This window comes from Culex quinquefasciatus, chromosome 3 (assembly GCF_015732765.1).
Source record: "Culex quinquefasciatus strain JHB chromosome 3, VPISU_Cqui_1.0_pri_paternal, whole genome shotgun sequence".
NCBI lineage: Eukaryota > Metazoa > Arthropoda > Insecta > Diptera > Culicidae > Culex > Culex quinquefasciatus.
In genome coordinates, this window is record NC_051863.1 from 180,881,194 (window position 1) to 180,895,461 (window position 14,268).

General features: G+C 43.2%; 1 protein-coding gene across 3 annotated transcripts in view; it reads right to left on the bottom strand.

The window, feature by feature from the left end:
- Window positions 1-1,715: 1,715 nt before the first annotated feature.
- LOC6047531 (tyrosine 3-monooxygenase) overlaps window positions 1,716-14,268 on the bottom strand; it is a 44,426-nt gene continuing 31,873 nt past the window's right edge. For 2 of the 3 annotated variants that reach the window (XM_038259162.1, XM_038259164.1), the window contains exons 2-8: window positions 11,408-11,519; window positions 11,174-11,221; window positions 10,554-10,619; window positions 8,089-8,578; window positions 7,678-8,010; window positions 6,227-6,353; window positions 1,716-3,945 (exon numbers count right to left, since the gene is read on the bottom strand). In XM_038259162.1, coding sequence (XP_038115090.1) covers window positions 3,544-3,945; window positions 6,227-6,353; window positions 7,678-8,010; window positions 8,089-8,578; window positions 10,554-10,619; window positions 11,174-11,221; window positions 11,408-11,519 — 1,578 coding nt within the window. In that variant the 3' untranslated portion in view covers window positions 1,716-3,543. The remainder of the gene's footprint in view (window positions 3,946-6,226; window positions 6,354-7,677; window positions 8,011-8,088; window positions 8,579-10,553; window positions 10,620-11,173; window positions 11,222-11,407; window positions 11,520-14,268) is intronic. The other variant, XM_038259163.1, reaches the window with a different exon arrangement.

Consider the following 14,268-nt stretch of genomic DNA (forward strand, 5'->3'; position numbering starts at 1 on the left):
GAAGAAAAATCGAAGTGTCTCATTGTTGCCCATGGGCTGAAATGAGTGGGGAACAATGAGACAACCCTGGATTCTGGGTATAATCTAAATTTTTGCCAAACCTAATGAAAAGACATTGTAGCCCAACTCCATCCCTATGGAAAGTCGAAAGAAATTTGAAGAAATATTAGTTTTTGGTTTAAATGGCAGCCTACGAGCGAAAAAGTATTTTTTGTCCATAATTTACTTTTACACCCCAGAATCAAACATTTATGAATAACTATTCAAGGGAGCGTCCATAACCAAAGCCACTATTACGTCAGATATGTATCTAGTAAACACACCTTTCCCCCAAATATGAGCCTGATTGATTGAAACTACGGCTTGTGAGAGCCATTTTATCATTGTTCCCCGTGTCTCATTGATGACTACTCTACCTTAATTATTAACTCTGCTCCTAGTGAAAAATGTCCAAAGAATCTTAAAATGATCTCCATTTTCCGTTTCTATCTTTTTTTTTCATTGTCTTAATCATTACAGTTAGAGATTATTAAAATTATTCTGTAAATCAACATTTTTATAAATATAGCTAACTTACGTTTTAAACTTTTCATAATTTTATGAAAACTTCTATAACGGTTATTATGATTACACAAAATTATGTAAGAATTTATTTTGTACTCTTCAATTCACGGAAATATCTCAAACCTATCAAAACCACCCAGCTATCAATGTCACCCTGGTTTACGGTATACAATATCCACGTTGAACTTCTGATAGTTGACAAATAAAGGATACATCTGGAGTTTTTTTTTAAAAGGTCCAATAAACCAAATTTTCAGTTTTTGCTTTTTGGGTGTTTTTTAATACCCCTGACTCAAGGCGGTTTCAAAAACACCCAAAAAACAAAAACTGAAAATTTGGTTTATTGGACCTTTTCAAAAAAAAAAACTCCAGACATCAATTCCCACCGAAAAAATACCTAATCCAACATTTTTTTAATTTTTTTATAATTTTTTGGATCATAGCGGCTCTTGGGGAAACTCTCGTTTAAAGGTATAAGGTATGTTACAGACATGATCATAATATCCAAGAATATCATAAAAATCCTTATTTCAAAAATCCCTCTTGTAAAAATGTTTAAAATAACACAACAGCTAAAATTGCTACCATTGCTTCTTTTCAAGTGCTTGTTTTGTATGATAACACCGACCATCAAAATTCCTACGCAGGCTCAACTCGAGGGGAAGCTTGAAGTTTAAAGTCCTTAGAAACACGTGCACTTTGAATTTTTCAAAAATATTTAGACTGGGATGAATGGTTTTTCTCCAAAGTTTGTATGGATAAATAGTGCTGTGCTGCTCCCACATATTGCATGCATTTTTTTGCTTGTATGAAACAGCGACGAACCGCCCTAATTCTCCATAAAAACTTTTGGAGAAAAAACATTCGGCCCAGTCCAAATATTTTTGAAAAATTCAAAGTGCATGTGTTTCTGGGGACTTCAAACTCCATGTTTCCACTCGAGTTTAGCCTACGCAGTTATTTTGGGTAAGCCATCTGTTTCCTGATGCCCATCCTCCATTGGTTTCGATTTGTCCAGCTTTAAATTGTCTAGGTTCAGGTCCGCAATAACTTATCATTGACTAGAATTGTCTTTGCACCCAAAAGACTTTCCTATTGTATTGTGCGTGAGAACGTTGATTATGCCACAGAAATGAAAAACTTGGTTTTTCTGCTTAACCACTTTATTTCGTAATTTTTTCCATCCACACAATGGCTCAACAATCAGCGTAAATATTTCGTTTTCTTTTATTTCTACACATGTTTTCATCTTTTTTTTAGTTTTCTAGGGATGGTATACGTTTGTAAACAGTTTTGCTTTTCATTTCACTCTTGAGCATTTTTATTTCAACTATAGCAACACTGGCAGGACGACCGAAAGAGTATTTTGAGATTTTTAGCGAAGATCAACCGAAACTTGTTTGATTTCTTTTATGGCAAGACAGTGACAAAAAGGGTGGAAGGGGACCGGGGGATGTTGATTGAGAGATAGAGAAAACAAAATGGGTTTGGTTTTTGTTTTTTTTTTCTTTTCTACTGATTATTTGACTCATTCTTGATTCTTTACATCATTCGTTTTGTTCACTTGCTGTCACTTATTACACAAAATCAATCGTCAGGATAAAATAACGCTCATCTTAAAATCTTATACAATATCGCAGACACATACGTTTTTTGTTTTTCAAGTTTTTTTTTCTTCCTTATCTTTTGCTCACAATAGATAGATACATACAAGTTGTTTGCTTTTGACACCTACTGATAGTTTGCTGTTTTTTTGTTTAGCTGATAGTATAGTAGCAAATTTTTTTCACTTTTGTCATGTTTTGCGTGATGTTGTGTGTGTGTGTTTTTTGGGAGTTGTGTGTGAGTGCTTAGCTATAAATATAAATACAATATATTTTGCTTTACAAAAAAAAAAAAAATAAAAAAAAAACAAACATGAGATTAATGACAGTCGAGGAATGTTCGTTGCAGGCTGGCTGTTTGTTTCTTCTTTTTTTTTTTCTTCAGCTTGATCTTAAAACACACACGTGGCCCTCGCACGCGCACACAGTCGTCCTGCAGCGTGACCCGCCCTTTTGAGAGGCCTTTCGGGGAGGGGCGTCCGGCTTGCGGTACCACGCGTGATGGTGGTTTGTCAAAGGAAGCAGTCACTCTTCCGTAGCCGTGACGGGCGTGGTCTTGGGACCGGAGTCCCCCTCTGGGCCCCCTAGTCAGGAAGATCGCGCAGGTTTTGGCTAGGTATGTGTGTGTGTGCGTGTGAGGTAGGTGTAGGTGACAATTGTTTCATTGTGGGGGGAGAAAAACATAAAAGAGAAGAAGCTGCAACACGTTCTAGCTCAGAAAAAAAAAATTAAAAATGGAATAATTTAAATGGTATTACGCGCTAATTTAAATAGTAAATAATACTTAAATTACGATCTCTTTAAATAAAAGATAGGCTTTTCGTATAAAACAATATTCCTACTCCTACAATGAACGATACGTGCGGTTGTTGTGTGTACAAATAGGGAACAGTGAGCAAGGGCGAGGGGGGAGTGTAGCGCTTGAAGACAGACACCTTCCGAGGTTCCGAAAGGGGGTTGGGCGAGGCCCGGTTTTGTTGGAACTTGGTTGAAACTTCGCTTTGGGTAGTACAAATTTACACACTCAGAACGCGAAATTTTGATCGAATTCCAAAAGTTGGGCCTGAAAGTGTTTCGAGACATCCCCGTTCAACAGGGATGGTGGTCGGTTCTGCTTCGACGGTGCGTTCATATTCTCCGGATAATATGAACGAAAGCTGTGTGCCACGATTGGGTGGTGGGGTCTTGATGGATGAGTGCGCTCCCCTAGCGTCCCAGGGGGTGTAGCAATACTGTTGTAGTCCTGTTTGCAGTTTTTGGCTGATCGCGTAAGGTTGTGTTGTTGGAATAGTTTGTTAGAGGTGAGAAATATTGTCGCTTTTTCTTCGTCGTTGGTTTTGCGTCTATCTCTTCTCCATTTTTATCTGTTTTTTTCTTAGCAGAACGGTTGTCGCAGCTTGGCGATCGCGTTCGTCAGGTGCAGGATTTCGGTGTTGAGCTGTGACACCAGGGTGTCGAGCTTGTCGACGGAGTCGAGCACCTCGACGCGCTCGGTGTGTGGGTTGAAGCGCACCTCGAACGGCCGCGACATGGTCGACACCCAGCGCCGGAACTTCTCCTTGGCGTCCTCGAAGCTCTCGGCGACGTAGTAGATCGGCTGGTACTCCTGGTCCTGGTAGGGCTGGACGGCCGTGCTGGCCGGCTCGAACGCGCGGTGCTCGGGCTTGTCGCTGATGGCGTGCAGCAGCTCGCCGTACGCCGACAGCAGCCCGGCGCCGTAAGCCTTGACCTCGTTGTTCTCCTTGCACAGGCCGAACTCCACGGTGAACCAGTAGACCTGCAAGGACAAAGAAGATTTTGTTGAAATGACCCATTCGCTTAAAAAAATCATAATTTTCGACGAAACGACCCTTTCGACGAACCAACCAACTCGACGACCACCCTAGTGGAAAATCCGGTATAACAGCTGTAAATCACCTCGCGCACGACTCATGAATACCCGATTAACCTAGTGACCAAGTCCAAGTCGCCGCTGAGCAGGAGGTCAGCAACCGGCTATCAGCCGGCGCGGCGTTTAGCCGTTCAAAGTCAAGTGCACGAGAGTGTATGTTGCGTGATGGCGTTTGGCATTTTTTTTTTGCGTGTGTGCTTTGGTACGCATGTTTTGATGTTTTGAAGTTGCGGTAATTGGGCGCGGAGGTCATTTGGCCGAAAACGGTGAAGAAGCGGGCTGGTGGAGTTCATTGTACTTTTATGAGTTTTGGGAGATCTGAGGTTTGAAACAGTCTATTTTTTTTTATTTAAGTAGACAATCAACAGAAACTGTATATAAAGAGTTGTGCTGAAGAAAGAAAATAAGCCATTTCACCGAAAATTTAAAGAAGATTTGTTCGGAAGTATTCAACGGCAAAACTAGACCATTTTACTGAAATTTGATTAGCAGAATAATTCTGATTTAGAAAAAAGAACACAAAAGGCAATTTAACCGAATTGCAAAACATTTGTCGAATTAGAAGAGACCAACTGGTTTGATTGAATTGGATGAGCAAATTTTTTCCGATCTCAAAAGCAAGTCATTTCACCGAAATTTACAAAGAAAAGGGAAAAGTTGATCAATTTCACCAAAAATAATAGTATTGTTCTTCCGACTTTGTAGAGACTTAATGTAAAGAGTTGTTCTAAAGTAGGAAAATAGGTCATTTCACCGAAAATTTGAAAAGATTTGATCTGAAAATTTAAGTGGCACAAAAAGACCTTTCTACTGAAGCTTGATGACCACAACTATTCGAAAATAAAGAAAATGGCTCATATAGCAATTTTACTGAAATTCAGGCCATTTCATTGAAATAGAAGAGAAGAGTTGGTTTGAAGTTGAAAATGCAGAAAAATGCAGTTAAGCTAAAATTGTATGAGCAAAATTATTATTGAACTTGGAGTTCAAAAGGAACAGGCCGTTTCTCCAAAATTGAAAAAGAAAGGGCACAGTTAAGCCATTCCACCGAAAAAAAATGAGAAGAATTGTTTTGACTATAATTTGATGAGCAGAGTTATTCCGAGAAGGGACATTCAGCCGTTTCACCGAAACTCACAGTGGAAAGTACTTTTGAAGAATAAAGGCCACAGTTGAGCCATTTCACCGAAAAAAAATTGAGAAGAATTGGTTTTGATTAAAATTTTATCAGCAGATTTATTCCGGGATAAACAATCAGCCGTTTCACCGAAACTCACAGTGAAAAGTAATTTTGAAGAGTAAAAGGCACAGTTCACCGAAAAAAATAAGTTGAGTTGTTTTGGCTAAACATTGATGAGCAGAGTTATTCTGGGAAGAAACATTCAGTTGTTTAACGAATTTCACAGTTAAAAGTGATTTTGAAGAATAAAGGGCACAGTTGAGCCATTTCACCGAAAAAAAATTAGAAGAGTTGTTTTGTCTAAAATTTGATGAGCAGAGCTATTCCAGGGAGAAACATTAAGCCGTTTTACCGAAACTCACAGTTTAAAGTAATTTTGAAGAAGGAAGGGCATAGTTGAGCCATTTCACCGAAAAAAAATGAGACGATTTGTTTTGACTTGAATTTTATGAGCAGATTGTTTCGACGAAGGAAAATTAAGCCGTTTTACAAAAACTTATAGTGAAAAGTAATTTTAAAGAAAAAAAATGCAAAGTTGAGCCATTTCACCGAAAACATGAGAGAAAAAATATTTTAACTTGAATTTAACGAGCAGAGTTATTCCGAGAAGGATTATTCAGCCGTTTCACCGAAACTCACAAAGAAAAGTAATTTTTAGTAAGAAATGGCACAGTTAAGCCATTTCACCGAAAAATCATGTGCAGAGTTATTAAGGCACAAAAAGGTCATGTATTGTTTTCTAGAACGCTGCGTAGCTCACTGTTGAACCTCCTTGACCACTCGGCCCTCGTCAGTTACATCCATTACCCGAGAAGCACCCGCAACGGATGCCATTCATCAACTCTCAACTCTCATCTCATTCGGATGAAAACGCGTTTCATCTTGTAAACGGATTTCCACCTCAAGGTGGCGGTGGCGGGGTAGGTCGTCGAAAAGTGGTTCGCTGTTACAACCCACTTTAAGGGTGGTTGGCCAAGAGCAACTTACCGTCGATAGCTTTTCGATTTCCTCATCCGACGCTCCCAGCGAGGCTAATCCGATTTCTTGCGAGAACTGCGCAAAGCTCGGGTCGGCCAGCAGTGGCATGTGGCCCAGCAGCTCGTGGATGCAATCGCTGAAAGGACAAAAAAAAATGGAGAAATTTAATATTTAATATTTTTTTCCCCCGAGGGACCGGAGATCAGCTTTGATTGGGCCTGGGAGATCGATTTCCTCGTTCGGGGAACGCGACTAACACAATTAGTGCATCGATTTCAAGCGGGACGAGCCATTTTGCGCAAAGTGCGACTAACGACGAGCTAATTGAGTTTGTATCCTTTCTAACGAACCATGTGTTGACAGAGCAAGTTGGGACTTTCCCAGAGGAATGAGCAATTATACGTCCTGCCTTCCAACGTTCACTTGTTGCTTGGGGGAGGAAGTCCCTTCTCCGGCAGCCCTACCGGAAGCTTGAACTTTCACCGCCCACCCCACTAGCTCACAACACATCAAAAGCTGGGTGAGAGACCGTTTCCGTTAAAATCATTTTATTCTATTATTTCGCCTTTTTGTGTGACTTGTCGGCTAGGTCGCAAATGGAGTGTGTACCGTCGGGGGTGCCAACTTGGGCCGTTTCACCGAAAGTTGGATTCAGTTGAAATGAGATGTTTGAATGGAAGCAATCGTGGAGTAGTTCGAAGGGCCATTTCACCGAAAAATTACTAGATTCTAATTTGAAACTCATTCGATTCGAATGCAGTTGAAGGCAATGGGACATTTCATCGAAAATTCGAACTAAAAGAGCATTTTATGATGATTGAGCGAAAAAGATCATTTTACCGAAAATTGAACAAGATTTTATCGTGATTCTCATTCCATTCTTAACAATTAAGGGAAATGGGCCATTTTATCGAAAATTTTAACTAGAAGATCCTTGTGTGATGTTTGAACAAAAAAGGCCGTTTCACCGAAAAATGTTATCGTGAAGCTCACTCGAGTCTAATTAAATTTAGGGTCATTTAATCGACAAATTGAACTTAGAGAGCCTTTCGAGATGATTGGCTAAATAAGCCATTTCACCGAAAAAGTACCAACATTTGGTCCCACGACGGTTCATCGCTCACTCCCGCTAGCACAGAGGCAAAAGTGAGCAACCACTTCCTTCTGCTCCAGAGTCCGGAAAAAGTCGTCGGAAAAGTCGCCCGAGAACGACGAATATGAATGGGAACACTCAAGCAATCATAACGCGCTTTCTTCTCCCATTTTCCGACTCAAGCCGCGGCGTATTAGCTTTTCTCTCAGGAGTGTGACGTCAACGAAGCTTTGCCACAATACGGCCATAAATTGGTGTCCCACCCCCCGGACGGATCGCAACGGATGATGGGATTAAAAGCATTTCTCGTGGGAAATCCCTCGCAGATTTTTTTTTTTTGCAAAAGGGGAGCGCGGTCAATACTTACGGTTCGGGGGTGTGGTAGGGCGAGTTGATGTGTCGCACGTACTGCGTGCTCTGGAAGATGCGGAACGCGAGCGAGGCCAGGAAGTCGCGGGCGGTCAGCAGACCGGCGGCCGGCCGCAGCGTGAAGCCGGTGTTCTTGCGCAGGAAGTCGCTCATCTCCTGCAGCTGCGGGATGCGCCCGTTCACAAAGATCTTCTCCTCCTCGAGCTTGTGGAACACGGCCACGTACTCGGAACAGGCGTGCTTTTGCATCAGGTCCTTGACGCGGGCGAACACCGCCGACCAGGTCTTGTTCTCGGTTTCGGTGTAGTTGATGTGCGGGATGGGGTCTCCGCTAATAGGAGGGAAGAAAAGGTCGCCGGTTAGTTCTTAAAAGTTCCTCAAGTTATAGTGGCGAAAAGAGGTCACTCACTACTTGTAGCTGAATGCGATCTCGGCGATCTCCTTTCGGCGCGCGCGGTACACCTGGTCGGCGAATCCGGGGTGGTTCATGTCCAGGTCCGGTTCGTACTTGGTCATCAGGTGGTTGCAGTTATCCAACTCGGAGGCGTGCTTCGGGAACCACGGTGCCTTCACGTTCACGGTGTTGTTCTCGGCCAGCACGGCCACACTGCCGAACGAGGCCGTCTGCCGCAGGGAGCGGATCAGCTGGAGCAGGTTGGCGCGGGCCATGTCGACCTTGATCAGCACGTCGAACATGACGCCGTCGGAGCGCGACTGGCGCGACTCCAGGTGGACGACGGTACCGTGGAACGTCTCGACCGCCTTCAGGATACGTCCGAGGGAGCCCATGCCGTCGCGCAGATGGACCACGACCGCGGCACGGACCACCTCCTTTTCGGCCTCGGGCGACTCGGAAGCGGCATTCTGGAGTACCACCTCCTCCTCGGTGAGGCCAGCGTCTGTAATGGAAAAAGTGGAGGGTCATTTCACCGAAAACTGTGTTCCTGACTGAAACTCTTCAACATTTGTAATATTCGCCACAATCTATAGTCAAACAGATCTGTAAGCATTTGAAATGGGTCGTTTCACTGAAAACTGTGTTCCTTGAAACTTCTTAACATTTGTAATATTTGCTATCAAAATTTGATACCTTTCAGTGCTCAGATTGAAACAGATCTGTGAGCTCTAGAAAGTGGGTCATTTCACCGAAAACTGTATTTCTTACTAAAATTCCCCAACATTTGTTAAATAGGATATCAAAATTTCATACCTCTCAATTCTCTACACAATACAGAAATCAAATCAGATTTGTGAACTCTTGAAATGGGTCGTTTCTCCGAAAAGTTTCAAAATAAAGACAATTCATGTTTTGAGTTAAATTTCTTGAAAGTCATTGTTTAAAACTCTGTACAATATCCGGATCAAAAATGGTTTGAGAGATCCTGAAAATGGGTCGTTTCACCGAAAACTCCTTAACATTTGTAATATTTGCTATCAAAATTTGATACCTTTCAATGCTTAGATTAATATAGATCTGTGAGCTCTTGAAAGTGGGTCTAAATAGAATTCAAACAAGTTGTAACTCACTGTACTTTATCCGGATCATAATTTTTTTAAAGACTTTGAAAACGGGTCGTTTCACCGAAAAGTGTTGATATAAGAGAAACAGTGAAAATTTAAGGTTGCAACTCTTCCAAAAATTATTTATTAAAATATTAAAACAGAACTGTTACAGTGACATTTGAAAAATGTTTGAGTTACTAATTTGAAGGAAAACGACCAAGTCTTATAAAATGGGTCATTTCACCGAATCATACAATTTTCTTTAAATAAGGCGATCAAAATTTGACAAAAATTACTCAACTTTTAGAAATTTTGGTTCAACAGTGACAACTGAAGATTCAATTTTGTCTATGCTAGTATATCATAATCGCAAAAAAAAACAAATCATTTTTTTTTTGGGAAATCCGCAAAATGGGTCATTTCACCGAAAAGTGCTCAAAAGTGAGAAAAAAGCAAGTTCTAGGTTGGAACTAAACAGAACTGTCATATTGACATTTGGAAGCTTTGAAAATCATTCCTGTATTGAGAAATAAGGCCGTCTCATTAAATGGGTCATTTCACCGAATCAATAAATTACCTTAACTAAATTGATCAAATGCGTATTTTTTTTCAAATTTTCACGCTTAAAAATGGTCACGCTCCCCTCGGCAAAGCCGACATCATCCGTCATAACTTATGACCCCTTTGCGCTAGAACGCAGTCACCCAGTCAACGAAAGAAAGAGTGTAGCAACGATCTCAAACCCCCTTCTAAGCTCGGGAATTAGATTCAATGAATCCTAGGCGGCGAGCATTTGTGGGCGTGTGTGGGAACTTTCATTCATCGAAAGAACCGAGAAAAGCTCTTTGGCGTTTTGGAACCGGAAGAAAAAGTGATACATTTGCGCGACGGGGGAAGGGGGTGAGGACGATTTTCCTCGACCCATTACACGCTTGATGGGGTGACGATTTGCGGCGATGGTCGTGGCTTTTGTGTGGAATTATGGTGGGGGAAAGTGTTTCTTAAAGAACTGAGCGATTTTTGAGATTTTGAGGGGGTTGAAATTGTCGGGTTATGGAACGACCTAAGTTTTGAACTCGATCAATATCGAGTACGTTTTGATTGAAATTCATTACGCTTGAACAGGAGGCTTGCTAGAGTGCCAAATTACCGTTAGAAATGTCGAGGACATCAATTTGAACACCACCATTGACTACAGGGGAGTTCGTAGAGTATTTAACCTACAAAGTCGCCTGTAAACTTAGGTAGTGCTTTGTTTAATGTCCCCATGGTTCCAAATGATTGAAGGGACCTTAAACTGTCAAATTTTGCGTGAAGATCTTAAAGATTGATTTCCTGAATGTCTCATCCAACTTACTAACTAAAACTTACCGGTTTCATCGTCCTGAGCGCCGTTGGATACAATCTCCTCCGGATCGTACGGAAGATCGTCAACTGCTTCAAAGCACAACACCAAGCCAACAACAACAATGCAGGTGTGGGGGTGTGTACGTGCAGGGAGAGCGGGGAAGGGGAAACCAAAAAATAAAAGCAAAAATAAAAAACAGAACCAAAATCAGTAAAACGACTAAATAAAACATACCAAAAGGGGTGGAAATGTGCAAGCAACGAAACAGCAACAACAGCTCAAGCTTGAAAAAGGAAAATGTGGCAATCGCTTTATTTTTTGGAAAACTTGAACTTGCCCAACTCGTTAAAGGATGCAATAAAGCTCAGCGAACCTCAACGGAGGCGCAAATCTAGGATCGTAACAAAAAAAAAAAACTCGAGTAGAAGGCACAACTCAAAACGCGTTGTCGGAAGTAAACGTGCGCGCGACCCTGGCCGGCGATCAACCGAAACCGAGTTCAAGTTTAGAACACCGCGATCACTTCTAGCGCGCTTGGAGGTCAACCCCGGGCAAGGATCATTAATCCTACGATCGTGTCGTGGTTGCTGTTGTTCCTGGTTGGCTGCTTGATTTCAGGTGGGGGGGACAACTTTCAAATTACCTTGTGGATGCTGGTCTGGGACCTGTTGGACTTCCAAACTGTCGGAATCTGCGAACGCCGATCGTCGAAGGTTACACCGGGATAAATTATACGTGGGGGAGAGGCGGGGGATAAGAACAAAAGTAAAACCGAAAAATTTAATGACTACAATTACCACAGAAAAAAAAAAACACACGTGACGCGTGTACGTTATCTACAGCGGGGAGGTGACATTGATCAGGTTGAACTACTTACCGTTGGCCTTGACTCGGGCCTCGTCTAGAACGGTCTGCTTGGTCTGCTTGACGACGATGGTCTCGAAACGGGCGTCGTCAACCAGAGAACGGCGCCGGGATGGGTATCCGTTCTGTGGAGAAGGGAAAAGGCGAAGGTTAGCGGCGTTATCGAAGCATTGGTCCGTGATCTTGGCGTTGAACTCGATGGAAAGCAATTTGTGAAGTCTACCATGATATAAATTGGCCTTGTGGAGGTCCCTACAACACTTTTGAACTTGATTGCCGTAACTCGCGTTCCAGAGACTAACTGGAACCTCGATCGAGCAAATGAACGTTCGGGCGAAGCCCGTCAACTGCCAGCACTCGATATTGATCGAGTTCAAAAACGACTGTTTGCAAACAGAATCCCTCCCCCTCTAAGTTCTACATCGCAGCGTTGAAGACCTGCTCAATGCAAACGACTTGCGCTACTTGGCTTCAACTCGCGGGGCCACACACGTGTGTGTGCCTCTAACGACGAGTCCTCCAAAAGTGGACATTTCCAGTCGCGCGCGCACTGCGCGCACCATGCATTTTATAGCCCTACCGCAGCAAGTTCTAGCGCGTTTCTTCGCGACAACTTTCGGCGAAACGACCCTTTCGGCGAGTTGATCCACACTCCCGCTGCAGGTTGCGAAAACTGGCAACGCCAGCATTGTCCGCGGCTATAAACAGAGACCATGGCGCGTTGCACCATCCGTCCGTACGCGGACAAGACCACTTCGAGGATCGCTGCTCTAGTTTTGCGGGCCAACCGCGCGGGCGGGGGTTCAACGCGGAAGTGTCCTTCACCGCTCATTTAGAGCACACGATTTATGTGGCCGAGAGTTGCGGTCGAGCGATCGCGTGTGTGTCCAATCGATTCCGAATCCACGTCCTGGTTAAGGGTTTATCGCCGGAACGGCGCGTCGCGGTTGACCGACGTCCAAGAAACAACCTGTCGAATTTAGTTTGGGAAATCCCCGAAACCCGTATTGGGATCGCCGATAACCGGCCGCGGAGGCGTCAAGTTCAAGCTCGCCAGCCGACATGCTCGAACTGCGTCGTTTGCTGGCCGGTGTTATTGACATTGAAATCGGAACAAACTCTACCTGTATGCGAGTACATAACACAGACCCGGTCGTCGCCGTTCGCGCGCTGAAAAGGCAGTTTTACAGCGGCGGTCTTGTAAACGAGGAATGTGTAACCTGCCCCAAGATCGCTGATCATCATCGTTCGTCGTCGTCGCCGACGACAACTTCAACGACGTTCTACACAGCTCCAGAGGAGGCGCTCATTACCGTCAAGGACTGCGCACCTGGTTTTTGTGCCACCTCATCGGTTCTAACTGCGACAGGTTCGATCACTTGTCCAAATTCAATGCCAACGTCAACGTGAGTTCAGCGGACCTGTTTTGCGGGGGGACCTTGCACGAGTTACGCGCCGGGGTGAAAGGAGTGTCCGCCAGAGCAGGAACAAACAGTGCCAAAGTGACGTGACAAAGCTGACTTGTTTGCCGAGTTGATGGAGATCTTTGGGGATGCGTGGCCGACTCCATTAGGGGATGTCTAGCGTTGCTACTTGTTTGTTCTGAAGAAAGATCGTGACTCACTCGACGAAGTGACCCAGAATCGCTGCAGGATCAGCTTGATCTTGAACAGATCACTGAACTAAATGCTGCCGCGTTTCCGTGCGGTAGCAACGCGCGGTAGCGCTAATTTCCATACATTAGCTCGTTTTGTACGGTGGCGGTTGCGGCACGCGATCATGTTTGCATGTCCGTGGGAAACCGGCGATCGCAACTTAAGGTGCAGCGCGATCTGCTCAAGTGTTGATCGAACCTCTCTAAATCGATTTGGATCAACGGCGATTAGCTCACTTCTTTTCATTATTTTAAGCTATTGCGCGCCAAACTGGCCATGAAGCCGCGCTGGAAGATCTGGAACTCGTTAATTGATACCACAACCACTCGGATCTCCGGGAATCCGCTGCGGTTGTTGCACAGTCGCGTGATTATATAAAGTTCGACATTGTAGCGAAGATTATGATCTCGCAAGTGTCTCGCGTGTTCAACAGGTGCGCACCGGAGAACAAAGGAAATAGTTTCGCTTTTTTTTTTCGCGGGTCGGGACTGGGGAGGGAGGGGGTTGGGATCTGATCTGGACCTCCGCGAGAAACGAGTGTTGATTAATGAGTCGCGTTTGATCGGGCGATCGCGCAGCGGTCGAGTAGGAAGTAGTTTGCGGTCAGCGAATTCTTTTGTTACACACACACACACTCACACTTAGGTGTTAACTTCACCTTCCTCTCTCCCTCTCCTGTGAGATATCTAAGTGGCTTAGATCGGAGCCCTTAGGAGGGTTGAGATTGGAGAAAGGGAATTTTCCGCGGAAATTGTGAATGGGAGCGCGATCTTGGTGGAGAGTAATCAACTCTAATGCAATTCTACTTCCAGTAATTGAATGCCAAATTGAGAGTGATTGGTGATTGATAGGGTTAATTGATCCTGTTAGTGGAATTAGACAGATTTGTAGTAATTTCTAGCGACAGTCATAATTGAGAAATTCTTTCAAATCAGCGGTTTGTGAAATCACATATATTAAATTTGAATTAAATTTAATTTTAGATATATTTTTTTGTATCTTCAGATTGTTAAAAAAAACTTTCAGAAGCCAATACGGCTACTTAACTATAATTAATCAATTTGTTGAATTATTTCCAATATAACGACAAACAAATGAAGTTGCACTTAATGAATCTCCAATTGGTTACTACTTTAGAAATAACCTTAATACTAACAAAATATGTCATTTTTCACGAAAACAAAACTTCATGAATCTTTGTGAAAAATAACAGTTCAAT